This window comes from Mercenaria mercenaria, chromosome 1 (assembly GCF_021730395.1).
Source record: "Mercenaria mercenaria strain notata chromosome 1, MADL_Memer_1, whole genome shotgun sequence".
Classification (NCBI taxonomy): domain Eukaryota; kingdom Metazoa; phylum Mollusca; class Bivalvia; order Venerida; family Veneridae; genus Mercenaria; species Mercenaria mercenaria.
In genome coordinates this window covers 33,950,419-33,977,250 of record NC_069361.1, presented here as the reverse complement: position 1 = coordinate 33,977,250, position 26,832 = coordinate 33,950,419, and the positions used below count along the sequence as shown (strand labels likewise).

The window sequence follows — 26,832 nt, the reverse complement described above, 5'->3', positions numbered from 1 at the left end:
TATTGAAGAACATTTCAGTAGAGTGCAATGACGGTAAGTCAAAAACTTTTGGCAGTATGTATAACACAAATTTTGTCTGACGTACAAACAGACGGACGGACAGACAAACAAAAGCAAAGGTATATCCACCACAGCAAACTGGTGGCATAATAAGCCAGACCTTATCACCATCACTGGCATGTACTACCGCACATAATATAATTAATTAAATTATGTTGAGATGGTCCCCTTGGAATATCAAACGTCCTAGGTGTCTGTAGTCCACCAAAATGTTATTATGTACGGAAGAGCATTAGTGCCAGGTGTATGTTATTTATTAACTCGAAATTTCGAGCTACTAAGTCGAAATTTCGAGTTACGTATCTCAAATTCCGAGTTACTAAGTTGAAACTTCTAGTTACTAAGTCGAACTTTCGAGTTACGTATGTCGAAATTTCGAGTTAGTAACACGGAATTTGGACTTCGTATCTTGCCCTTTTATCCGCAACATTGAACGTCTGTCCGTCTGTCAAAGGCCAAAAATGTAGGACGACTTTTGACTCTTCGAAATGGAATCATTTATCTGCACATCCGTATATTGTACCCAACATGGAGCGGCTTGAACATATACTACCATACATCAACGTATGACCTACCCCGTAGCCTCTAGAGCTACTCCAGATTTCAAACTGTATCCAAGATATATAATTTCATTTACATGTATAGTATGTTCAGGTGGTAGGGGCTCGAACTAGGTCGAAAACCTTCCAGATATGGTCAAAATAGTGAAATATTCTAAGTTTGAATACTTCACGTTCACCTTCTATGACCTCTCCTCAAAATCTAGATCTATCCAGGTACCCAGTCTTGGTCAGACCCGTTACTACACATTCATGTAGAGTATGTCTATATTTCTTCGCCATATGGACTCAAACTAGGTCGAAAACCTTCCAGACTTAAACATGGTTTAAATAGTGATATTTTTTATGAGCAAACTTTGCCCGGTCATCTTAATCATATGACCTTGCAGGGCTACTCGACGGATATACCAGGTACCTAATCTTGGCCAGGACCTATACATCAACGTAAACTATTGTAGTTATTAACTCGAAATATCTCGAAATTTCGACTTAGTAATTCGAAATTTCGAGATACATAACTCGAAATAACTCGAAATTTCGACTAAGTAACTCGAAATTTCGAGATACGCAACTCGAAATCTCGACTTAGTAACTCGAAATTTCGTGTTAATAAATAAAATACACATGACACCAATGCTCTTCCATAATTATGACACATACTAAGTCTAAGTATTTTATTTATTCAGCATGACCGTGTTTACTGTGAAAACAGAAAATCATGTTACTATATTATAAATCAGACAAAATTCCACACCAGCAATGTAACGAATTAGAAAATATGTGAAAGACTTCTTTGTCTTTCCATTAAAACAAAGTCATACCTGATTACAAAAAAGTTTGGGTATATCTGACAAACAAAGTAGGGCCTATGTTATAAAGTATTGATCTATATCCTTCGTATATTTGAACAAAATAAAAATACCATAATACTGTGTGGTACTTATAATGCGTGACAGGTCAATACTTACGGGCGGACAATAATAAATAGGAATGCGATAAGGGGAAGTAAAACTGTGCCTTTACCTGTAAAATAAAAACATGAACTTAAACATATATATTGGCATTAAATGTAAATCTACTGTAGGTTAACTCGGTAAGTGGTTATAAATTGCCTTTTTTATGTGAAAATATATTCAATAAATACTTATTCCACAGGAAGGCGGGTGGGTTAAACATAAATTCAGGGTCGCAGTTTGTATTACAATACATTGGCGGATCCAGATGGCGGGCTAAGTTCCGACGAGCATAAATTTTACACATCTCGGATCATTTTTGGGAAAATGTTTGCTCGCTTCTAAAATGATCAAAACAGTAATGTATGAGCTGCTCTGTACGAAAATTGGAAGCTGTAAAAAGTCTGTAAAATTTGAAATTGCAGCTGTAAAAGCCATGTAATCTCGAAGAAATACAGTTGCATTTAAAGGTGTAAAACATTCAAGCATCAAAAATACAGCTGTTAAATATTTTACAGTTGAAAGTTACATCTGTAAAACTAGAATCATGGTCGCAAAATTACAGCTGTAAATATGTTTTAAAAGGAAACATGCCTATTGTAAAAGATAAACGGTAAGGGCAGATGTTCTGGAAGCACAGAGCACCCATACCACATGCAGCCATGAAAGCCATCTTTATGCATTTATTTGACGGGATTAAAGTGAATTTCAGAAAGATCTTTTCAAATATTGGATTTTTTTATGTAATGGAGTAAGTGAAATTATTTAAACATCTTATACAGTTATGAAAGGACATTTATAAGGACATATATTAACTATTTACAGTAAATTTTACGATAAAAAGTTTGAAGGAAAGAATCAAAAGATTGGTATATGTTTTCACGACCCAGAGATTTTCATAAACAATATCTGATGCATATTTTCTTCTTTGTAGGTCTTGAATTTTGCAAAATGTAATGCTATATTATAGTAAAATATTCTATATTTTTCTTCATTAATAGGTCATTTATCAGATTCTTAATTTTGTAGCAATTGGTACCCTTTATAGAAAATAAAACTTTTTGTACCTCTACTTTCGTCCCCTGAAATAATGCGCCCTTTAAAAAAACAACTTTTTGACATATTAACATGTGTAACATTTTCATTTTTACACCTGTAATTTCTTTCACAGCTGTATCTAATTGGCATAATTCGAACTGTTTTACACTCGTTTAACAGCTGTAAAATGAAATCTAAAACTGTAAAATCAATGTTGTTATATAAAACCTACAGGTGCAAATTTGAAATAAGCATGACTGTAATTTTGAACAAAAAGCACAGGTCTTTTAAAGCTGTAAAAAATCGGACGGGGCTTCTCCCGTTTGGATCAACCATCCGTTCATTTTATCTAAGAAAATAGTCTGTTTCTAGGCGTCTTCATGTTAAATAATATTATCTTGTTCATATACAGCGGGGTGAAAACAACAACCTATCATATTCATTCACTGTTTGCACACAATTTCAGTATATGAACATAAATTATGTGGCACAATTTACAATTCTTCTTCAGTTCATTTTGAAATGGCGAACAAAGAGGAAGCAAAGCAATTATTTTTCAATGTCGATCTTTGCGAACAAGCTGCACACCATCTTGAGTTTTTGAAGACCGTTGAGAGTGTTCCTGAACTGAAACAGTCGGACAATTTGAGGCGAGCTGTGTACAGATACGAGACATTGTGGCTTCCGCTAGTCGCTGTCCACCCAGAAGAATGTCTTGCCGCTCCGCTTGATATTGAATGGGTTTGGCACTGTCATGTGTTAAATCCGGAAGCGTATAAAAGAGATTGTCACACAGCTGTAGGTACCACAGTAAACCATACGCTTTACAGTAAGAAACAGTTTCAGGAAAAACAAAACGAGTCACAAAAGTACTGGTTACAGACATATGAAAGCGAAGACGAACCCTTTACCATATATTACACTACTCCTGGGAACCTGAAAGATGATGTCAATTTCAAATCTAAGTTTACATATGATATTGTTGCTGCGGCGGGGAGGCAGATGGAATTCTATTATCAGGTGTCCTTGCCGCACTACAAAGACAGTAAATTCCTGGAGCACTCTCTACTAAGATACAAACAGTTTTTATTCATGAAGACACAAGTGGACCAAGACTTCCTGGTCCCTTGCTATGATCTAGATCTAATATGGCATACACATCTGCTAAATCCTCGAGTTTACAGAGAGGACATCGTCCGGATAATTGGTCATTTGTTTAACCATGATGACAATGTTGGTGGTCGTAATGAAGATTCTAAGCTAAACAACGCTGGGAAACAAACAAGTGAAAACTGGAAGACTTTATATGAGGAGAGTTATTCATCATTTGGAGCAATGTATCGTGGTAAATCCCCAGTGGGACGTCTTCACAATACCAGTATCATCAGTCTTAATTGAGATGATGAATATGCAAGTGATACCAAAACATGCATTGTAACTCTGGAAAAGTTGACACTTAAATTGCCTTCAGGAAATTCACACAGGTACGGAAAATTTGAACTGAAAGGAGCCAGCACTAATGGTTATTTAATAGTTGACTCATGGTTTACAAAATGTCAAACATATTCTCCTTCAAAAGCAGACGTTCTAGTTTGGACAGATGTAGGCCATTATCAACTAGACACAAAATATGCTAATGTCATACGCTTTGATTTAAATTGTCAGACGGGACATGCTTGTTGTAAATCTGAAACATTCATAGGTACATACACCCTAGACATGATGCCATTTGTCAACAAAAGAGCATATGCTGTCAGTGGTGGACCAATCAATATGCAGGTTGTACTTGGCAACAGTATCACATTAGATATTGAAGGAAGTTTCTCCGCGCCTAAATGTCAGCATAAACTCGAAGTAGAAAAACTTCTTCATGGAAAGGCGATGCTTTGCTTGGAGAAAGGAAAATACGAGACGGTAATCATTTCAGATGATATTCAAGAGCTGTTTGGACCTATAGCGCTAGAAAGACGTCCTGTGTCCGCCAGCATTGTTTGTCAAGCTGCAACTCACCGGTACAGTATTTTCTTATAAACTATTATATATATTGCGAGTCAAATCAAACAAAGCTAATACTAATTTAAAAATGCCGGATTTTTCATTGATTAGAAATATATATATATATCTGAAAGAAAACATTCGAAAGTCGTATTGTATGTTTTGCAACATACCATATAACCGATACATATTTACACACCCTGTATAACATGGTACACTGTAATTGCCATAATATGACAAGTAACTAATATTTTGATTGTTTAGCCAATCTCTCCACAAATAAAACACATTTTACCATACGTCGTATATATATTGTATATACATTTCAAGGATTCATTAATGGGGACTAGCCGTAAAAATGATAATTTCTTAGCTTAACTAGTTGAAATATTTCAAATGGTAGAGCTTTTGTAATCACCCTTTCGTCGGCGTCGGCGTCCACGTCCGCGTCACAAAACTTATGGTTAAGGTTTTGCATGTAAGCAGGCTTCTCAGAAACTACTACGCAAAATGTTTTTGAACTTCGCATGTCTTTGGCATCATGAGATGACCTCCAAGATACATAACTCTAGCTTTTATTTTGCCATAATTATTTTGTTATCGCCCTTCCGTCGGCCTCGGCGTCCACGTCCGCGTCACAAAACTTATGGTTATTTTTATTCATGTAAGCAGGTTTCTCCGAAACTGCTTGGCCCAAAGCATTCGAACTTCACCATCATGAGATGACCTTATAGGACGAGTTCCTACAACTCTAGCTTTATTTTGTAATTTTAACTATAGGTTGAAGTTACGCATGTAAGCAGGTTTCTCAAAAACTTACAGGCCAAATGCTTTCAAACTTCTTGATTTCGGCATCGTGAGATGGTCTCATGTATCAAGGTACATAACTCTAGCTTTCATTTTATCAAAAGTTTGCAATGTTTTAACATACACATTTTGTGACAGCTTTGCATTTTAGCATGTTTCTCTGGAATTACATAACCAGATGTTTTAAGATTTTCTGCACGTCCTTTGCATCATAGGATGACCCCACTTGGCAAGTTTTATAACTCTTTTTACATCTAAGAAAATTATGTCCCTTTTCAACCTAAAAATGTTGCTAAATCTTTTGTATATAAGCAAAATATTAAGTGGAAGGTCTTGAAATAGCCAAGCGCTATGTCGTTAGACAGTTGTTGTTGATAATTTTATTTCTCTATCGCAGATTGAAAACTATGATTTCTGGTACCACTGTATTCACTGTCAGGGTCATGCACAGTCAACCGATGATTATGTCCGTTATTCAAGTATTCAGCAATGACAAGATGATCGCTGTTGCACACCTCATAGCTTCTGATCAACTTCCGCTGCCAACGCAAGTAAGCAATTAAAAAGATGTTTAAAAGTAAAAATAATTCTCTGATATATTTTCAATTTACAGAAGTTCGAGTGGTAAACTTTCAGATGTAACCTTTGCAAGAAGACCCTTTTACAAAACGTTTGCTCACTGGGCTTAAGCACCAACTGTTATAAAATTTGAATTTCTACAACTTCTTGGTTAACAATTGAAAAAAGAAATGGTTTCTTATTTAAGTTTTTCAATTATGAATAATAATTTTGTCTTGTTTTGTTGACAAAAGAACATTATGCCTTTTGGATAAGGATTGTTGTGTAGGTAAAACATTCAGATATTTCATTATTATTTACTTAAGGTGAATCAGGATGAAGTTACACTGAACCCAAAGCAGGGAGAGAGGGCGGTACTTATAAAGAACAACCAAGGTGATTGGGGAATATTGTTAGGTCGATGGAAAGGTTTCAAGAGAGGAGTTGCAGGAAAATACAGTGTGTGATTTTGCTTTTAATTATTTCTCTAGTATTACTGGTTTGAACTCCACTAAACTTCACAGGAGGGGCCTCCGTGGCCGAGTGGTTAAGGTCGCTGACTTCAAACCACTTGCCCCTCATCGATGTGGGTTCGAGCCTCACTCGGGGCGTTGAATTCTTCATGTGAGGAAGCCATCCAGCTGGCTTATGGAAGGTCGGTGGTTCTACCCAGGTGCCCGCTCGTGATGAAATAATGCACGGAGGGGCACCTGGGGTCTTCCTCCACCATTAAAGCTGGAAAGTCGCCATATGACCTATCATGTGTCGGTGCGACGTTAAATCCAACAAAAAAAAAAAAAAAAAAAAAAAAAAAACTTCACAGGAGCTGTTAGTGACTTTACTGGTGCCATGGCCCTGAATTTGTGGCATTTAAAATGTCTACGTGTTAAGTGGTGGGAGACCTACGTTTTTCGTGAAAAACAGTCTAGTTCATCTATGACTGGGTGAATGCATATGATACATTTAACATGTATACAGTTGATTCTCTACCATCTAGAAAATGCTAAGATAACTGTCCTGTCACAAGAGTAAGGGAAAATCATTTTAAAGCTCCTGGAGAGGTTTCACAAAGGTTATTGATTTGTCCTGTTGTAGGTGTCTGTCATAAAAGTATTTGACCCTCTTAGTTATAGGTTCAGTCGTTAACAGAGGTCGATTGTTTCGGTGGTTTCTACCAAGTTAACCACTAGTGCCTGAAGAAATGCTAAGGGCCACCTGAAACCTTCATCTGTCATAAATGCTTGAAAGTTGCCATTAGACGTGCTTGTGTCTGTAACACGACAGTACTGTCCTAAATATTGATGTTTAAGTAACCTTTAAGACGAAATAGAACTTTTACCTGCAACCATTATCATTATGAAAAGTTGTTACCTTAGTTTTTCTGTTAAACTGTTTTATTTTTCCATGTATATTTTTTTTTTTATCTTAGGTGAGGCAGCTATATATGGTAGTCCTGGTACAATTTCCATCAAGTTTTATAAATTTTCTACAGAGAAATCTATAACTCTTCCTTACCATTCAAGCCACATGACCGTCTCACTGGATTCTGCTGAAGTCGATCTCTTGAGCGGTGTTATTGAAATTGATACATCAAGTACGGAAGTAGCAGAGAACATAGCAATGGCATTTTCCATTTCACTTCTACATGTTTTATGTATACCTAGACCTGCGGGATGGCAAGAAGGACAAACGGTTGAAATAGGACACGTAATTCGGGGTAAGAGACCTTTGATCACAATCCCCACGGATAGAATGGCGTTCATAATAGCAGCCGGATTACAGTGCAGTACACCGTCTAATCACTACATGAGTAGTAACTATAGAAACAAGATGTGCACTATGTGTGGTGGAAATGTAACAAAGTATGGAGGTGACTGGGCAGAACTTCCTGGCAAGGATGATGGAGATCCAAATTGTAATGGAATTGGCTGTGGTGGTAGAAATATAGGAAATGATAAAGAATTTAGTGCTGGTATTGTGGGGGCAGGTTGTGGGGGATGCGGTGGTCGAGTTTGTCGTTCCGAATGCGGAGGGTCGTGTGGTTCTGGTAAAGGCCAATGTGCAGGTGCTTATATAGGGCGCAGTTGTGTTAAATCCGGTAACGACCGTGATAATGCTGGTAATGACAATGGTGGAGGTAGTCCTACAACGTTCACTGCTAGCTTTGATGCGGCCTTTTCTGAATGTGACATTGACACTCACAGCGGTGGGAGTGGAGGTGGAGGAGGAGGGTCTTGCGGAGGAGGAGGCGGAGGAGGAGGATGTGGAGGCGGAGGTGGATGTGGAGGAGGAGGATGTGGAGGAGGAGGGTCTTGCGGAGGTGGAGGAGGAGGAGGAGGATGTGGAGGCGGAGGTGGATGTGGAGGAGGAGGATGTGGAGGAGGAGGAGGATGTGGAGGTGGGTGCGACTAATCCAACCCTACTTTAATCTAAAATACTGGAATGATCGTTTGAAACACCGACAGTGGTTATCTTTTCGTTTTTCGTTAAGATGGAATATTTACATTCGCCCAATTCTTTTCCATTGAAAATTATGTCGTTCATTTTGTATGAACAACAGAAGGAAAGGGGCAATAGTTATGGCAACGCTGCTTAGTGATAATGAGTCGCTGTTTTGAAGACGTCCGCACATATTTAAATAGAATGTTACATAATGGCCGGGAATCTGATTTTAACGTTCAATTTACCAAAATGTGTGAAATTTACTATATATAACCTTGCTGACAAATGGAAAGGAAATATATTGTAAATATCAGAAATGAGTGAATTTTGTAGCGATTCGTGTTCAATTTGCCAATCCTATTCAGTCGTTCATTTCGCATGAACTCCGAAAAAATTAAATTCTTAAATATAACACACAACGCGTGCGTGAAAATATTGAATTTGCCCCACTTGGAGGCGAGTTTACATGTATTCCATAATGAATAAACAACTTTTTTCTTTTTATTCTAAAAAACAAGCAATGATATAATCAAAGCTATGTCATTCACAAGAAAAGTGATGTAGACTATATTTCACTGATATTTAGATACGTGTTATTAGATTTGTAGTAAGAAATTTGCTCGAGATCTGCAGGAATATTGTGCAAATTTATATCCACTATTGTATTTCTACGAGTACATTATTTCTCATTGAAAATGTAACACTATTATTATTATATATGCATAGAAATGATATCAACTTGTTCTTCAGCCTGAGTAAATTGAAAATATCGCCGTTAAAGAACCTTTAAACGAGACGACATACATGAGACTGACGTGCAACGCACACAATATTGCATTTGAACGCCAGTATGGAAACATATTGTCGTTTTAGTTTACATTGTGGTATCTAACGTAATGAGTTTATAAACGGGTATGTAATAAAATACAGTATTTCATAGTTGAAATAAAAAGAACAAATTAGAATCTATATGTTTGGTGTGAGCGAAATATCGCTATGTTATATTTCAGCTTGTGTGATTTCAATGCAGTCTATGAGTTTTATCACTTGATCGTCGGTGTTGGCGTAGACTTTATTTTAGATATATTTATTGCCAACAATAATTATATGTACAAATGTAACAAGAAATATCTTTAAAAATGATGGTCGGCGAATTGTAATAAGGAAAGAAGTTTATGAATTTTTCATCTAACATTCATCTTTCATCTAACATTTTTCAAATTGCAAAACTAAACACCGCACTTTAACAATTTAAATGGTTCTCTTTTAATTTTTCGCAAAGGTTTCGAAGGGTTGCAATTTTGTTTCGTTTATCCTTAGACGAATAATTACAGCAGTAGTTTGATGAAGATTCATGAAGCGGTTCATGAGAAGAGGTCATTAAACGTGTTTATATTTTTTAGGTAAATTGGTCCCTATCCCCATTTATAACAAAATAGCAGGAGACCTTACGATATTGTTACACATCGAGTTTGATAAAAATCCATTACATTTTAGTGGTTAATGCGAAGAAACGCATATCTACTTTTAACTATAGTGGTCCCTAATAGGGCCCAAGTTCCTATATAAATAAATTTGGAAGAGGACCTTATAATGATGCTCCAGACCAAGTATGACAAAGATCCACCAAGCTGTTCATGAAACGCTGTATAAAGGTATTTCTAGTTTTAGCTCTAGCAGCCCCTAAAAGGGGTCAAATGTCCCAGCTGAACAAAGTTGGCTGCGGACCTAATAAAGATGCTACAAATCAAGTTTGAATAGAATACATGAAAAAAAATCAATTAAAGGATTTTTTTTATTTATTTCTAAAATAGGCCAACTGATCCCGCTTTAACAAATAGCATATTCGCTATTCATGAATCTTTGGACAATGACGTCACACCTATAAAAAAGTGAAGGTCAAGCAAAACATACAATTGTAATTATTTCAATATTTCTGTTTCATAAGCAAAGTTTGACCGTAGTCATATCACACAGATAAACTGTATGCAGCGTACCTTCATTTCAGTGTAATGAGATTCAGTCATTATATAGCATATATATAATAAAACAGATTTCAACTGAGTTCAATATTTGCATACCATACTAAAGAAAAATATTCATATATAATAAATCAGTTAAATAATTTATAACAAATATATCAAAGCAAACAAGTACTCATTGTAATATGCAATCTAAATAAGTCACAAAAGCAAGAAACATTTTCATATATAGACGACAATTGTAACAAGGAAAATCTTTTAAAAAGCACTTCTCTACATAAAAGACTCTTATCACACCCTTATTCATGTGATACGCAGACCGTATTCAGCTCTTTCTTTAATTTGATATATGTTAGTATTTGAACAGGTTTTTATCATATTTATTAAACTTACTTATCATTTTGAGATATATCAATATTCTTGCTAAATATAATGAGCCAAAGTTAGCTTTAAAACTGTGAACAGCGTCGTTTAGGATAAACGCTTTGTTTACATTTCACACAGCGTAGCACAATCAACAGAGTGAAAGAAATTGACACTCTCGTCCAATCAGGCAGAGTGTTGCATAAATCTTCCATTTTGATAAATTAACTATAATGCGTTATCAAGTAGTTTGATTTGCAAACTGAAGTCACGTGGCATAGGTAACGAAAACGAATTTAGACGGCGTCGTCGAAAAACACACTTCATAGTTTGAGCAGATCTAGTTTTATAGAATTCTTCGCGAACAAAATTGATACATTTGTTGTATTGATGTATAATATGTTAATATATCGTGTGTACCTTATTTTATATGTTTTATAAAACTTTGCTTCATACTTCTACATTTATGTATTTAGTTTATGAATTATGAAAACGGTCATCCATCCATCTAGATTCAGCTGAAATTTGCGGAAAAGCAAATGGTTATGAGAGAATTTTCTTTTCAATAAAATCTTAATATATGTAACTGATTTACATTTTGTTATCATATTATTGTTCGTAAAACACCCTCGAATTTATAATAGACTGTCATAATTTTACGCAAACACCCTTTGGACCGAAGCATGTAGTTGTGACCAATCGGTAGACTCCTTACGTCCTGCAACTTGGATATATTCTGCTTCCCGGCTTCTTGTAGTAGACAAGACAACATTTGGGGAGGCAAAATAACCGAAAACAATATATAGGCTTGGAGCCGTAGTTCCAAGCCAAAAAGTGACCATTTAACTCTGACCCATCATGTAGGAAAATGTATAACATATACAGGCAAAATAAGCAGATCATACATATTTCGTAAAATTATATATACTGGAGAAAGGCTATATCACATAACTTTTATTTTTGTACGTTTCTGAAATTCCTCCTCCGATTCAGAAATTTATCATCTTGATTTTCAAACACTATTACATCCTATTTCAAAAAATAATTTCAAACCAGATGTACCAGGTATGTGTAATAGAACGACACACTGAAAATTATGGCCCTCAAGCTAATATAGGTTGACATTCCTTCTGCTATACACACCGCACTAATGACGAATTAGTATAATATATATATTGCTTTGCACAGTCTGTCGGTAGATTGAACGGTTTCCGCCCAATAATTTGAGAACGACTTGTCCCGGGACCTTCACACTAAGTACCAGGATTGGGTTTATCAAGAATTTGACCCCTATAGTTTTGGGGTCTGTAGTCAAAGGTCAAGGTAACAGAGGACTCTTTTTGTTTCTGGGGTCAGTATGTCCCAAAGGTCAAGGTCACAGGGGTCTGAACTCTGAAAACGGTTTCAACCCAGTAACTTGAGAACCACTTGACCCAGAACTTTTAAATTTGATAGCTTGTTTAGGCTTATAAAGCTGATGACCATTATTGTTTTTGAGGTTAGTAGGTCAAAGGTCTAGGTCATAGTGATTATGGAACTGAAAATGGGACAACCCATCATTGGAGCATTGTGATTGTTAGTTTTGATCCATATGGCATAACTTCATGCATAAGATTTATCGTGTTGTGTATATGTCAAATAAACTATATATTAATTCTGTTGTAATTTAAGATGGAGTAGATATACATGCATTTTATTTCTTTCTGTTCAATGTGAAATTTGTAAGGATAAATGGTGCATAGACAAAAATGCACTAATTACCTTTAAGCTGAAAACACTATTAAACAGACCATAGGGTAATGAGGCCCGCCTCGTGGTATTCTTTTCAAAGGAAACAACTTGAAAAACATACTTATTAGAAATAATTTCTTCCGCGGTTGTTGTTACTTTGTATACCCAAACTTTTGTCCCTAAGATGCTGTTCGCTGCTTTCTTTTACTGTTTTTCTTTTTTGTTTGTTGCTGAATGAAACTAGCGATTACAATTATTTAACGAGCAAATAAAGCCAACAAGATATATCTTTAAAAATGGTCGGCGAATTTTAGTAAGACAAGAAGTTTATGAGGTTTTCATACCATTCGATGATTCGTTTTATTCTATCATCTATCTAACATTTTGCATATAGCAAAACTTAACAACACATTTTAACAATTTAAATGGTTCTCTTTCATTTTTTTCACAAAGGTTTCGTAGGTGTGCAATTTTGTTTCATTTATTCTACGACGAATAATTACAGCAGCTCTACCTAGAAGACTTGAATAGATCGGCTAATCACATCCTTATTCATATGATACACAGACCGTATTCAGCTCTTTCTGTAAATTGATATATGTTGGTATTTGAATAGTTTTTTTTTATTATTATATTAATAAACATATTTATCATTTTGTAGATATATCAATATTCTTACTAAATATACTGCGCAAAACGTAGCTTTAAAACTGTAAACAACGTCATTAATAAGGATAAACGTTTTGTCTGACATTTCACTCAGCGTTGCACAATCAGCAGAGTGAAAAAAGAAAAAAAAAACAAAAAAAAAAAAAAAAAAAACAAAAAAAAAAAAAAACAAACAGACGAGCAGTCTTGCATAAATCTTTCATTTTGATAAATTATCTATAATGCGCTATCAAGTAGTCCGATTTGCAAACTAAAGTCATGTGGCATGGGTCGGTCCGGGCCACGAATTCGTTCTTAGTGCTGCATTCGCCGAAAAATGACAATTGGGATGCTATGAAAACCGAAAAAAATGTCGGAGTTAGGAAAATTAACTCCTTTGCCTGAAAATTGCAACCTTACAACACATTGAAAACACTTCTTGCATACAATAGCATAGTTCGCTTTAAACAATGGAAACATGCGGAAATTCCAAGTAAAAATAACGAATGCTTTTACTTTAAGAGATCTTGATTGATTTTTTGAGTTAGAAATTGTTTCATTTAAACAAGTTTTTTTTTGAGTTTGAAACTTAAGAATTTTTTGGTAAAAATGCTTAATGTAATACTAATGAAAGTTCTTTTGTTTCTTGTTTGTGAAGCTGGGGGGTGTATGTGCAAAGAGAAGAAAGAAAGTGCCGAAACTGTTCTATGAATTTGATAGAGGACGAATACCATATTTTATTAGTATGTCCAAAATACTATCAGTTGCGTCGAAAATTTTTCAAGCCGTATTTTTGTAGGTGGCCTACGCTACAGAAATTTGAAACCCTCATGTCCGCTACAAATAATAAAGTACTGATCAATCTAGCAAAATATTTGTACTATGCATTAAAAGAAAGATTGTGATTTTGCATTTTCATTGCGAATCCATTTTATATATTCTATGCAATTGCCTTTTTTGAATAAGTATATGTTTTGCCTATTAATTCATTTACTCATTGTTCAAAACAATTTTATGCAATGTACTTTTTTTTTTAACATTGTCACCACATTTATTTCCTAGTAGCGCTGTATCCGAGGTAAATGTGTCTCAAATATTGATATTCGTTCATTTATTCATTTTTCGAAACAATTTTTACACAATGTACGTTTCTTTTTCTACATTGTCATTACACTTACTAGTAGCGTTTTATACGAGACAAATGTATCTCAAATATTGATACTTCTAATAATGTTTTATTAACGGCTATTAGAATAATGTCAAATTTTTCACACTTTGTACTTGTTAAGGTGTACAATATTTCTCTGGGTAAAATTCTCACGCTTCATACTCTGTACTGGAATTGATTATCGACTATGAATTGAATGACAATTTTATGTCGAATAAACTATATGTTATGTTATGTTATATGTTATGTGCACTGGACAAAAGCAAAATGTTACCTGTTTTACACATTTTTTTTCCGACAGACAAAATTGTTTTCAATATCTCGCTTTATTTAACTTTTTTCGTGTTTGGACAAATTTAATCAATGGGCGGTGTAATGCTCTTATCATCAATTAAATTTATTCATTTTCTTCTAGAAGTCTTCATCAGTATAGAATTTCATAACTCGGGATAGTTTTTATCATAGTTTGAGCAATCGCATTTTGTAGGATTTTGACTTTCATTAATGCAAAATGTTAACAGGATTATCTCTCCTGAACGCTAGAATGCATTTGTAGGATGACACCAAACAAATTACATTCTGATGCTATATGTACTCAGTATTTTTTGCAAAATAATAAGATTGAAAAGGAGAAATAAATTATGCAATATATCAATATTTAAGACGGAACATGGGGTACACAAAAGCTCCTGAGCGGAAGAGATTACAGTGAGTTGTTTTTTTTCCAGGAAAAACAATGATAAATGTATGTACACTCCTGTGATTCTCCTCAGTTATGTGAAACGAAGAATACACCTTTGTAGCAGACGCACATGTACAATGTGCAATCGTCATGAGCGTGGGGCATTCGATAATATCGCTTATTTGAGATCTGGCATAATACATGTACATTTTAGCAGACAGTCTAAGTAGGGACCAAAGCCGCCATTTAATAAAACATTACATTTTGCAAAGCTATTTTATTAATGAAAAAGACTGTCGGACTCGTAATGATAGTATTTTATTGCAACATTTGTTCTGAAGTAATGTTTTCGGTTGATTTGACCCCAAAATACCCAAAATACATGCTTGGCTAAATTTTACGATATGTAATTTACGTACTGCCATAAAATATAAATCAAAAAGGTTTGTCATTAAATAATAATGCGGCAGATGTAATGGCCATTGGTTTAAAATCTTTTCATAGTTAAATTTCGACTTTAGTCTTTGTAAATACCGGTATAAGCATAGGTTACAGGAGTCCAGACAGTGTGATATGTTTCGTTCTTGCACTTTCTAATCAGTTGCACAATTGGCCCTTTGATCTTGTATTTTCATTTTGTCTTTTGAAATAAATGCTAACTTTGTATAATTCCATACCTTCCACTTATGATCTTAAGATTGTATTCCTTTGACAATTAAAAATTATAACTTTATAAATGATAGAAACTTATATTTTGTTTTATTAATTTCGTAATATTGTTTTAATACCAGATATTTTCTGGAAATGAGAATGCTCCAAAGGATTTTATCTAGATTAGAACAGATTGTTTATTATCCCTTTGGAAAACGTTTTTCTGTATAAATTTAATTGAACCATCAAAGAACCACATTTCTTCAATTTCTACAGAGAAATGTAATTTTGTTTTGTTTAACCAGGAGAATTCATTGTAATGAAATACATACATTTTCCTATGTTAATAGATTAGTTGGTTTTGAACACACTTTTAGAATTGAACAATGGCAAGATTATATATCTGGACTGGTCACTAGTCTCAGTTTTTTAAAACCTCTTTTAGAAATGTGATCTAAGATTTTTTCGCCAAACCTTTAACTTCAATGTTATTATTTTCGAAGATTAATGTTGTCTGTTCTAAACTACATTTCGAGTTATGCAAACCTTCTTACAATTTAAAACCTTCCCTGCCATTGTGACTGGTGGCTCTGTTTTGCACAGTTTTGAAACAATTCTTAAAAAAATGATAAAATGACCTGACGTGGTATATTTTTTGGTATACATTGTGACATTATGCTCTTAGATGTGACAATATGTTTTGATCAGAAATGTGACATTAAGCATTTAAGTGAAACAGTTACTGTTTTATCAGCAGTGTGACAATAACAGTATTCTTTTATGTAATTTTATGATTGACAATGTGACAGTATGGCCTGCTCTATATTGTGTTAAAATATTAAATATACAGGGCAACAGTACTGCATAGTCTTGAGTGTAATATATTTGTGTGACAACTCTTTCTAAGGTCTTGTGACATTTGAAATGCGCTATTACTTCTAAGGCTTGAGTGTGTTTGACAGAGCTATTACTTTATTGATACCGTCACTGGCTGGCGGACAATATAAAAGTCTCACCTGACCCTGTGGACAGGAATTTCATGACGCACACCAATTATGCATTTCGTTTGAAAGCGATCATTCGTAATAATTTTCAGTACTTACCTATCCTCTTCGAGTGCGTGAGGTAGTGGGTTCGGTCCCCGGGCGCGTCATACCAAAGACGTGAAAAATTGTACTTAGTCTTGGCGCTCAACATTGAAAGGGAAACTGGCTTCTCTTCTCCCATACCCTCGTGGAGATGGATTCAGTCAGGAATGAGGTGTTAAAAGTGATTAATATAAGTGGTAGAACTTGTTTCACAATCGACCTAAAATAAATTAGTATAAAGTAGTATTTATCTTTATAATTGCTTTTATCTATGAATTCAGTTTTATATTCATTACATAATATATCAAGGGATTATGATAACTAATAGATTCAAAAAAATAAAAACGATTTGAATATTGATAGAGCGACTGCAAGTAACAAAACCGCTATAATCTTTTGACGTAAATCTGTGTATGAAACTGAAAATGTTAAAGCGAGTGAAAATATGTTTTAGTTAAAATGGTAAAATGGTAAAATGCAATTTTGCAAGAAGAATTTTGATTTTCTCCATTATTTCAAAAGTGTTACTATATGTTTGGTAATTTATTAAGATATCTTGCAAAATCGTGTCAAACAAAACTGCCACTGTTACTATATGTTTATGTTTGGTAATTTATTGAGATATCTTGCAAAATCGTGTCAGTAAAATTGCACCACTTGTCACTTTCACAGTAGAAAAATTAAAACACCTAAAAAGTGTGTGAATTTTCGATTTAACCTTAGAAAAGCATGCTAAGGCAACGATGCTAGAAACCTGAGAAGAAGGATATAATTTTCATTATATAGTAGACACGTTTTTATGAGTCATATATCTGAAACAGTTTACAAAACAAATGTTTGTCAGAATATGGATAAAAATTGCGATTTTATTATCAGCATATTTTTATTACTGTGACATTCAGACCTGAATTATAGTAATTCCGTACCTTACGTATAATTATAAAATTTACATATAAATATTAATCCCATAAATTACCTGTAAAGTATTGCCTGAGTCGTTGTAAAACGCTGGGTGAATACTGATCAATTAAAATGCACATTATTTGGTCAATGACCTAAACCTTTGGCGATATTTCAGGTGTCACATTCCTTGCTTAAATTTCAAAAGGTTTTTAATTGATGTAAAAGAAACAGAAAAAGCAGCTGTCCAACTACAGAATATGTATAGTTAAATGATTAGGAAAGCAATCATTTCAGTATTACACATTAACTTATACAGTCAGTGCTATAAAGGAAGGAAATCAAAACAACGAATTAATTATACTTTTACTATGCTCATGGAATATTCTAACCTTTGGCAAATATTTAAGAAGACAATTATCAAAAGTAGGATATAACAAGAAAATATTATATTAAATGTTGAAAACAAAAAAAAAAAAATATGGCAGTCACATTTTAAACAAAAGCATTACGACTCTTTAAATTTGGTCCGCTCATCAGTGACGCTCAATGCCCGTCTTCACAAAGCAGAAATCATTTTTTAAATCTCAATTTCAGTTAAAGGTTCTAGACTCTCCTCACCCTTCTTTCAATGTCCGCCATATTTTTGTAAGTTCCAATTGTCGACATGGAAGACCGAGAATGATTATCATTTCTGAGATAGCTAATATGCTAATATGCTGTCTCGGAAATTCAAACTCAAACTCAGATGAAAGTCAATCTTTGAGATCGTTGTTCTTTTATGAACATCAACTTAAAAACGTTCTCAAAATTTCATGATCAAACTCAGATTGAGACTGAAAATTAATCTCAAGTAGTTTTGTGAACACAAGGCCAAATATTAATGTGTATATTTATTTATATATATAATACATATAATATATATATTATTGGCCTAATAAAAAGTCATAAAATGATTTAGTACTGAGAGATATATGTTATCTGATGACAAAAGTAAGAAATGGTGTAGTTATTAAAAACAATGTACATATGTTATTGTGCCCAAAGAGAGCACTTAAAAGTCTTGTTACAGACAGTTGTTACTGGCCTATGACAGTGCGTACAACATCAGATATCCAGGAAGTAGCCGTCAGTCATACTTAACCTTTAGCCTGCTGGCGACAAGTGATTCTGCCTTTGCGACAAGTACAGACCAAGAACAGGCTGCACATCCGTGCAGACTAATTTAAGAAGGTGACATATTAAGAGTAGAGTACATAGTATACATACAGCTGATCATGGTCTGCACTGTTCGCTATTCAGTCAGTAAATTTTCAGTAAACACTCCTTCAAATAATAAATAGTATTGCCCAAATTGAATGATGGACCAGTCCATTTTATGAATTTAGCAAGGTAAAGGTTAACATTAGTGGATGGAACTTTCTCTACAGTCAATGTAAAATCGTAATTGGTATTACTAATATATATAAATTTATTTATGATTTACACTTCATCGTAAAATCTGCTTACAAGCAGGTAGAGTTAGCCAGTCTTAGTACTTCCTGTATAACTAATTGGATTCAGATGGTGCATACAACATTACTTTGCTGTCAATCATGCATCAATGAATGTAGTTTGCGCACCAAGCTAACAGAAACCAATGAAATAGCTCTTTTAAGTTCCAATGAAACGTTACCAGTAGGCGCGGGTAATCATTTCGATTAAGGAAGTGCTTGTGGATGCATGAGTTGGATATTTTATTTTTGGATCGGAACTAGATTTGTATTTGTGTCTTTTACTGTATTTGTTTTTACATTTTCTAGTTTCGGGGTATGGTGAGAACTTACCTTTTTACATGTTATATTAATTTGCTTTCAGAACTTTCCGATGTAAAATTATAGAATTAATGATGTAAACAAATAAATTTCGGATCAGAATTTCTGGTCATTATCATTTCGCAATTTTATAAATCACAATTAATGGTATATTATACACATAATAGATTACATGTATTATATATCCACACGGCCATATTTGCATTCATTGTTGGAAGATATAAGCTTGATGTGAAAATGCGAACTAATCATAGTTAATTTATGGGTGGGTGCTAGGGTATTTTTATATATATACAGTCAAACCCGGCTGCAGAACCTCCCTTGGGGACTGAAAAATGCCTGTATTTGTGAAAACATATATTTTCTCAAGACAGGTGACGTGTGACCATAGTAAGCAGGTTATATTTTTTGGAGGCTGTCTACAGTACGGGTCCGACTGCATAAGGGAGTTCATCGGTTCTATGACAAAGGTGAATGTACCAAGTAATATAGCAAAAACAAAACAAAATTATGTGGGATAAGGCCGTGACTTTATTGTAAATTTTCAAATGAAAATTATGGCATATTGTAAATATATAGCATGGTATATATGAAAATGATGAGAAAATATGAAAGACAAAGCTCCAGCTAAAATGCCTGGAAGCAACATAGCAGCGCGAAGGTGCAGAAAACTATGAAAATAAGCGCAGAACATACCAGACCTAATAGGAAATTGTAGGTTCTAGTACTTCGCACTCATGAGAAACGAGGCAAAGATGCTCTCAGAGATCTCTATGACATGAGATGATATATCAACAAAAAAATTCTTCCTAGATTAAGTAAATGCGAAATGAAACATAAAACCAAGGTCAAAATAAAATCTGATGCAAGTCAAGAAAGTCTTCAGCAAACAAACGCACAAAAATATTAAAATATTGAAAAAATTGTTTCAATGTAATATATGAACAAACGGACCGGTGCGAGGGAACGGTTGTAGCAAACTATACTACAATAATAATATATAATCCATCCAAGCGATTGACTGAGCTAACCAGCAGACTGGAAACGTAAGAAAACAGGGGGGAATTACCTGTCTGTTTCAACATAACCCATGTGTTAGAGGTTTGTAGCAAAGTGATCCACAAATCATAAAAATATGTACGGACCTACACGTACATATAACAAATGCAACTTTCGACTGATCACTAATAATCGTATGGCCGATAAGTTGAACAACCCTATTTATATAAGACACAGTCAATCCATGGACCAGGTGAATGGCCGACCACATGGTACAAGGCCCCCTCTAACGGTTAAAGAGCGCCCGCCCAATAACACCAATAATAAGAGATGACCAACCGAGCGCGAGATTGCAGATACGAGAAGGTCAACCTAGACAAGTGAGCTTTTATTTTGATACTGCCGTAGTATACAAGAATAAAATATTTTGTGGATCACTAAATATTGCTCACAACACGGACAAACATTAAAATGAAATTAGAATTGACTTGAGCCAAACATTTTAATAAAGAAGACTTTCTTTACTGTACCCCGTATAAAGATTACAATTTGTAAGCGCCATTTAAGTCACGACAATAAAATAATTCTAAATTGATGAAATCAGATCAATGCAAATAATGTATGTTTACTAATAAAATCAAGTTTATATACGCATACACGCCTTATTTCTTTCCTTTACTATATAACTAATACCAAACAAACAACTTAGACTGGTTTTAAAGATGGTGGTTGACTACTGTTCATATAACAATCAATATCCCAGTAACACAATGCATCAGTAGAACGCCTTCGAAATATATATAGACAGAAATATCATAATTCTTTCCAAATATGCATGTACTTAAGCAATCAAAATGCCGAAAGAAACATAAAATATACCGGACTATTTATGAACATATGCAGTAAGACAGAATACAGAATGGACAATTCATATGTAATATGACAAATACTTGTCATGTTATCTTAATCTTTACGCATTATTATTATTATAATTATTATTTTTTGTTTTAATTTCATCTAAAATTACCCAGAAAGACAGGTTAATCGTATGCTGCGAGCCGGCTGCCCCAACCCTAACTCTTTTCTATTTTTTATGATATTTTTATATAAGAGGGGGGAGGTAGGGAGAATCCGAGGCTCTGACCAGCGAAAAGGCTCTCTCCACCCCTGCTTTCCGAGTATTTACTATCATCAATGTTTCTAGTAGATAAAATAAATGTGCCAAACAGAACAAAAACAACACGAAAAAACTGGGTAATGTACATGAGCTGTCATCGAATTATAAATCGATGTACAAAACGATGTCCTACAAAAATATTTCAGTTACGTTTGTTTGTTTGTTTGTTTTTTACAGAATAAATGACATTAAGACCATCTCCTCATATTTCTGCAAATACAATGCCAGAATTTGGCGAACCAGCATGCTATCGCTTTGTGTAGTAAACCCGCACTAATTCATGATATCTTCGTGCTTAAATTCAAACCAAGTTTAACAAAAAACAACAAACAGAGTACCAAAAAGAAAAAGATAGTAACATTCGGAATGTTTATAAATGAATACATGCAGTTAAAAATCAAGCCCGTTTCATTCAACCGTATTGTTCCATGATGATTAAATGTACCAACAGAAGCATACTACCAAAATTGAGTTTATACACACACACACTGTAAAGCGTTTGTTCTCCAATAGACCATAGATTACAGAAGCGACGTGACATGTTTGGTGCAGCAGTAAATTTTGTGGCAGGGTTCAGCAGTATGGTTCACCATCGTGACCTTGAAACAGATTAAACTTGACGGCAGAAATATGTAAAAAAACAACAAAGTAACTGTAAAGGGAAGGAAGGGAGGGATTTTTTTGTAAACGATCTGTCCTCTACGGATTTCCGATAAAGAATGTACTTGTCACTGCACTAAATTTGCCCATGAAAATCCCGTGGGATTAAAACTTGTCAGACTAGTATTTGAACTGATACGACTATAAATACAAATACAGGTGCGGATTAGCAGTGAGGCGTTATGTTAGACAAGACGATACCCACCAAAATTAAAACAATTTATTTCATAAGAGAACATAAATTTACTTAATTTATGGGTGGGTGCTAGGGTATTTATATATATATATATATACAGTCAAACCCGGCTGCAGAACCGCCCTTGGGGACTGAAAAATGCCGGTATTTGTGAAAACATATATTTTCTCAAGACAGGTGACGTGTGACCATAGTAAGCAGGTTATATTTTTTGGAGGCTGTCTACAGTAAGGGTCCGACTGCATAAGGGAGTTCATCGGTTCTATGACAAAGGTGAATGTACCAAGTAATATAGCAAAAACAAAACAAAATTATGTGGGATAAGGCCGTGACTTTATTGTAAATTTTCAAATGAAAATTATGGCATATTGTAAATATATAGCATGGTATATATGAAAATAATGAGAAAATATGAAAGACAAAGCTCCAGCTAAAATGCCTGGAAGAACATAGCAACGCGAAGGTACAGAAAACTATGAAAATAAGCGCAGAACATACCAGACCTAATAGGAAATTGTAGGTTCTAGTACTTTGCACTCATGAGAAACGAGGCAAAGATGCTCTCAGAGATCTCTATGACATAAGATGATAACTATAGATTTCAACGAATGTAATGCATTTTAGATTTTAGTACTAATAAGATTTACAATATGCCATACCGAAATGCACATTACGTGTATTGAGGGTCACTCAACATTTTATGAAAATAAAATTCGCCAAAACGAGGTATGCAGTGAATACACATTTACTCAATAGGTACAGCAGGTCATTGACAGACAGTTAAAGTTTAGAGCTAGAAATTCCCTTTTGCTATGTACCTTAATTTTCAAGATGTATCAAAATCTATGAAACTCGCTGCATATTTTACATATTGTATATCTTTAAATGTTACAATGTCATTCAGGTACATGTACATATTATCCAATAGTTCGATTACTATAAGCCAGGGTCATCATGAAACCTTATGCTGAGGTTTCAGTCAAAATGTATTATCTATTTATTTTGAACGAACATCAGACGAACGGACGGACGGGCGGACGAATAGGAAACCATTAGCCATAAGACTTTCAATTAGAAGAGTCTTACTGTCACTGACTTGTTACGTCATAAACAGAATATGTTTGAACAGTTTCCTGTGACGTCTTCTTTGCATTCATATTATTCAAAGTATTATTCATATCATTATTGTTATTGTAATTATTATTATTAACATTATTCTTATAATTGATTCAATTCTGTTTTACACCTATTTTTGATATTTCTTGATTATTTCGTTTTCCATATCAATGCATTTTTATAACTTATTCTTTTACATTCAGGCAGTTAAGTAATGCATGCAACAGATCTAGATAAATCGGATCTAATAAAATTAACCAGGTACAGCAGTTACCTTTCAACACAAGGTGCCCCAATAGCTGCCGACCCCGACCATGCCACGCCGCTCCTGTAGCTAAACTGTTTAAAGACATTAGGAGAATAGCCGGTTGACGACATTAGTTTTCTGCAGCCCCTTATACCAGAGATTGACCGTGTTAATGCTGGTGTTACAGTTGCTGACGTAATGGATTATCCGCATCAAAGCGTACAGGCTAGAACTGCGTCTAAAAATAATGTGTATGCATTTCATTAGCGTGTAACAAAATTGATAACCCAAATCCATATTTTAGTCATTAAGAAATACATTTAAAGCTGAATACTGTTCAAGATATAACTATAATCTGTATTAATTTATATAAGTCCTTGTATATGATAATCTTTTGCAGAACGGAACCATGCAAAGTATTAGCAGATTCGGTTCGATTAACTTGGTTCATGGGAAATCACTCGTGGCACTCCCAAGTATAGTGTGGCTTATTCCATTTAGCTCAGAATGTTTGTGTTTTTATTTCTATAGCACCGTTCTCCATAAGTTTCGTTGTTTTGCTGGATTTTATTCTTATGTAAAATACTCCCAGAAACTGTAACCAGACTTAAGTATGAAAAACACATCTTACCTTACTTCGAACATGTCCGCATTATATTGTTTAACAGTTCTGAAAGAGCTTTGTAATTTCATTACAATGAATTAATAATATATCTATATATCCGTGAATTATTTGATTTAAACATGACGCTTTCGTGCTTTAAGAAATATTTCTACGACTTAGAATTGTGACAATATGTTATTAATTTTCATAATCATCACTTACCATTTACTGTTATACATTACAACAGTTGAGATCTAGGTTACCCTGCTGATGTATAAAATGAAAATATATCTTACATTTCTTTCGATATCTAACAAACAGCAGCTAACCAATATGTTACATTATGAAAACATCCAATATACACGTATCTTTCTTGTCAGCTGTTAATGTTTCATGCCATGGTACGAACCCAACTGGAACGCTCTCTTGCCAGTATAGCTAATCGAGTTAATATAGCCAATTTCGTTCCTGGACACGTAAAAAGCGTAAGCTTACATTACCTTATTACATACTAATTTTCCTATGTGCAGTCTCTACGAACACTTCAACCATCTGACTGAAATACTGTTGAAAACGGCATGGAACCAATTAATTGTATGTCGCTCCTTTCTCATCGGATCTGTTAAGCTGTAACTAGACTATGCAGCATACTTTTTATCATTTGAAGCAAGATATTTAAAGTATTATTTTGACAATTGGTAAGAAACAACCAAATGTATATTTCTATTTGATTTAATGACATAATAGTTTGTAATTTTTTTTTAAATTATATTAGGCTACAAAGCAAAATTCTTTGATTAATCCCAGCGATACTAAATCATCATCATGTTACAAAATATTTCCGCAACAATGTACGTTAGAAATGCATAAACCTCAATACACCTCGGGTGAAACCAGTACATGCATATTGTACATATGATTACTGTCCATAAATAATAATGACCGAGAATAATGTACAGGAACTAACGTACTGCATTTTTGCGCATGTACATGCAAACAAAAACAACAAAAAAAAAAACGCTCGACCACACCCATGTTTTACCTGTGAGTGTTTGTCAGCTCACTATGTGTGTTCATTTTATTTATTTATTTATTTATTTATTTATTTATTTATTTTTTATATAACTAAAATTCACTTCAGACTGATGTTGTCAGTGATTGAATAAAACCAAATAACCAATATCTTGCTGATTGTACGATGAACACGTGTCTCCATTACATTCCAGAGAACATATTCAAATGCCGTATAAACAGAAAGTTCAGCAATCAAAATTATAAGCGCAGACATCTAAAGAAAATATATTATGTATACTCATCTTAAATGCGAATTCTCAAAACAGTAGCGCTGCAGTTTTCCGTCGTAATCTTCTTTAAATTTTTGTAAACGATCTGTCCTCTACGGATTTCCGATCAAGAATGTACCTGTCACTGCACTAAATTTGCCCATGAAAATCCCGTGGGATTAAAACTTGTCAGACTAGTATTTGAACTGATACGACTATAAATACAAATACAGGTGCGGATTAGCAGTGAGGCGTTATGTTAGACAAGACGATACCCACCAAAATTAAAACAATTTATTTCATAAGAGAACATAAATTTACTTAAATAGACATAGCACAATGACTTCGACACACTTCCAGTTACTACATGGAAGCTTTCAAAATTATTTCTCAAGGATTTTACAGATTTGCAGATAAAATGTATCACAGGAGTCTAAATGCTATTTTTTCAGAGATTCTACTGACTGGAGGAGGTCAGAGTCATTGTCAAAAAAGAAAAGCTGTATCCACCTGTCGGAAATATCACTATAATATTTGATCCCACTAAGAGTGCCATATCCTTATTCCTCGTTCATTACGAATCTGCGACGAACTGATTTTCCACATTGGACAGCAACCCGGATTCGTACCATTTATCAGATCTTTAAGATGACCTGAAAGAGTCTAAGATCGCAGACATTGTGTGCTATCCATTAAATTTTACTATCAAATTAGTATGTATAGCGTTTTTTTTAAATCAAATTTTGCATTTAGTACGAGGAGCACACTTTAGAGACCCTGTATATGCAGCATTGTGATTTAGCTGACTTGAAACATGTTTTCTGCTAAAATGTTACAGCACCTCCGTTGCAGAAAGGTTATAAACAAACTTGTTACTTATATTCAACATACATGTATAATTAAGAAGTTAACAGATATTTCTGTGAATGGTGTCTTCGTTATCAGACGTTGTTTGTAGTCCAACGTTGTTTCATTTTCTTGTATATGTAAGTACTTAGTTTCGGTCAAATACTAGATTTTGATATTTTACTGTATGAATTGAACACATTTTATGTTTAAAGATGTTTAAATCCTAAAACGTTGCATTGTCAACATTTATTACTTGATTCA

General features: G+C 34.3%; 1 protein-coding gene and 1 long non-coding RNA gene across 3 annotated transcripts; one reads left to right on the top strand and one right to left on the bottom strand.

The window, feature by feature from the left end:
- Window positions 1-3,133: 3,133 nt before the first annotated feature.
- Window positions 3,134-8,383, top strand: LOC123523692 (uncharacterized). The gene is made up of 5 exons (XM_053539233.1): window positions 3,134-3,998; window positions 4,329-4,623; window positions 5,811-5,964; window positions 6,298-6,430; window positions 7,293-8,383. The coding sequence occupies exons 1-5, from the start codon at window positions 3,134-3,136 to the stop codon at window positions 8,381-8,383; spliced, it is 2,538 nt and encodes an 845-aa protein (XP_053395208.1).
- Window positions 8,384-19,948: 11,565 nt separating this feature from the next.
- LOC128557144 (uncharacterized) lies at window positions 19,949-25,428 on the bottom strand. 2 transcript variants are annotated; one of them, XR_008371062.1, is made up of 2 exons: window positions 24,662-25,428; window positions 19,949-24,073 (listed from the first exon to the last, which is right to left on the bottom strand). It is a non-coding gene; the product is annotated as an uncharacterized LOC128557144 (long non-coding RNA). The 2 variants fall into 2 exon arrangements; XR_008371061.1 differs by lacking the exon at window positions 24,662-25,428 and adding an exon at window positions 24,467-24,638.
- Between the last annotated feature and the right edge of the window lie 1,404 nt (window positions 25,429-26,832).

Coding starts and splice junctions, on each gene's coding strand:
- LOC123523692 (XM_053539233.1), top strand. CDS start 3,134: ATGGCGAACAAAGAGGAAGCAAAGCAATTATTTTTCAATGTCGATCTT. Junction 4,624..5,810: donor TGTCAAGCTGCAACTCACCG/GTACAGTATTTT, acceptor TCTCTATCGCAG/ATTGAAAACTATGATTTCTG. Junction 5,965..6,297: donor AACTTCCGCTGCCAACGCAA/GTAAGCAATTAA, acceptor TATTTACTTAAG/GTGAATCAGGATGAAGTTAC.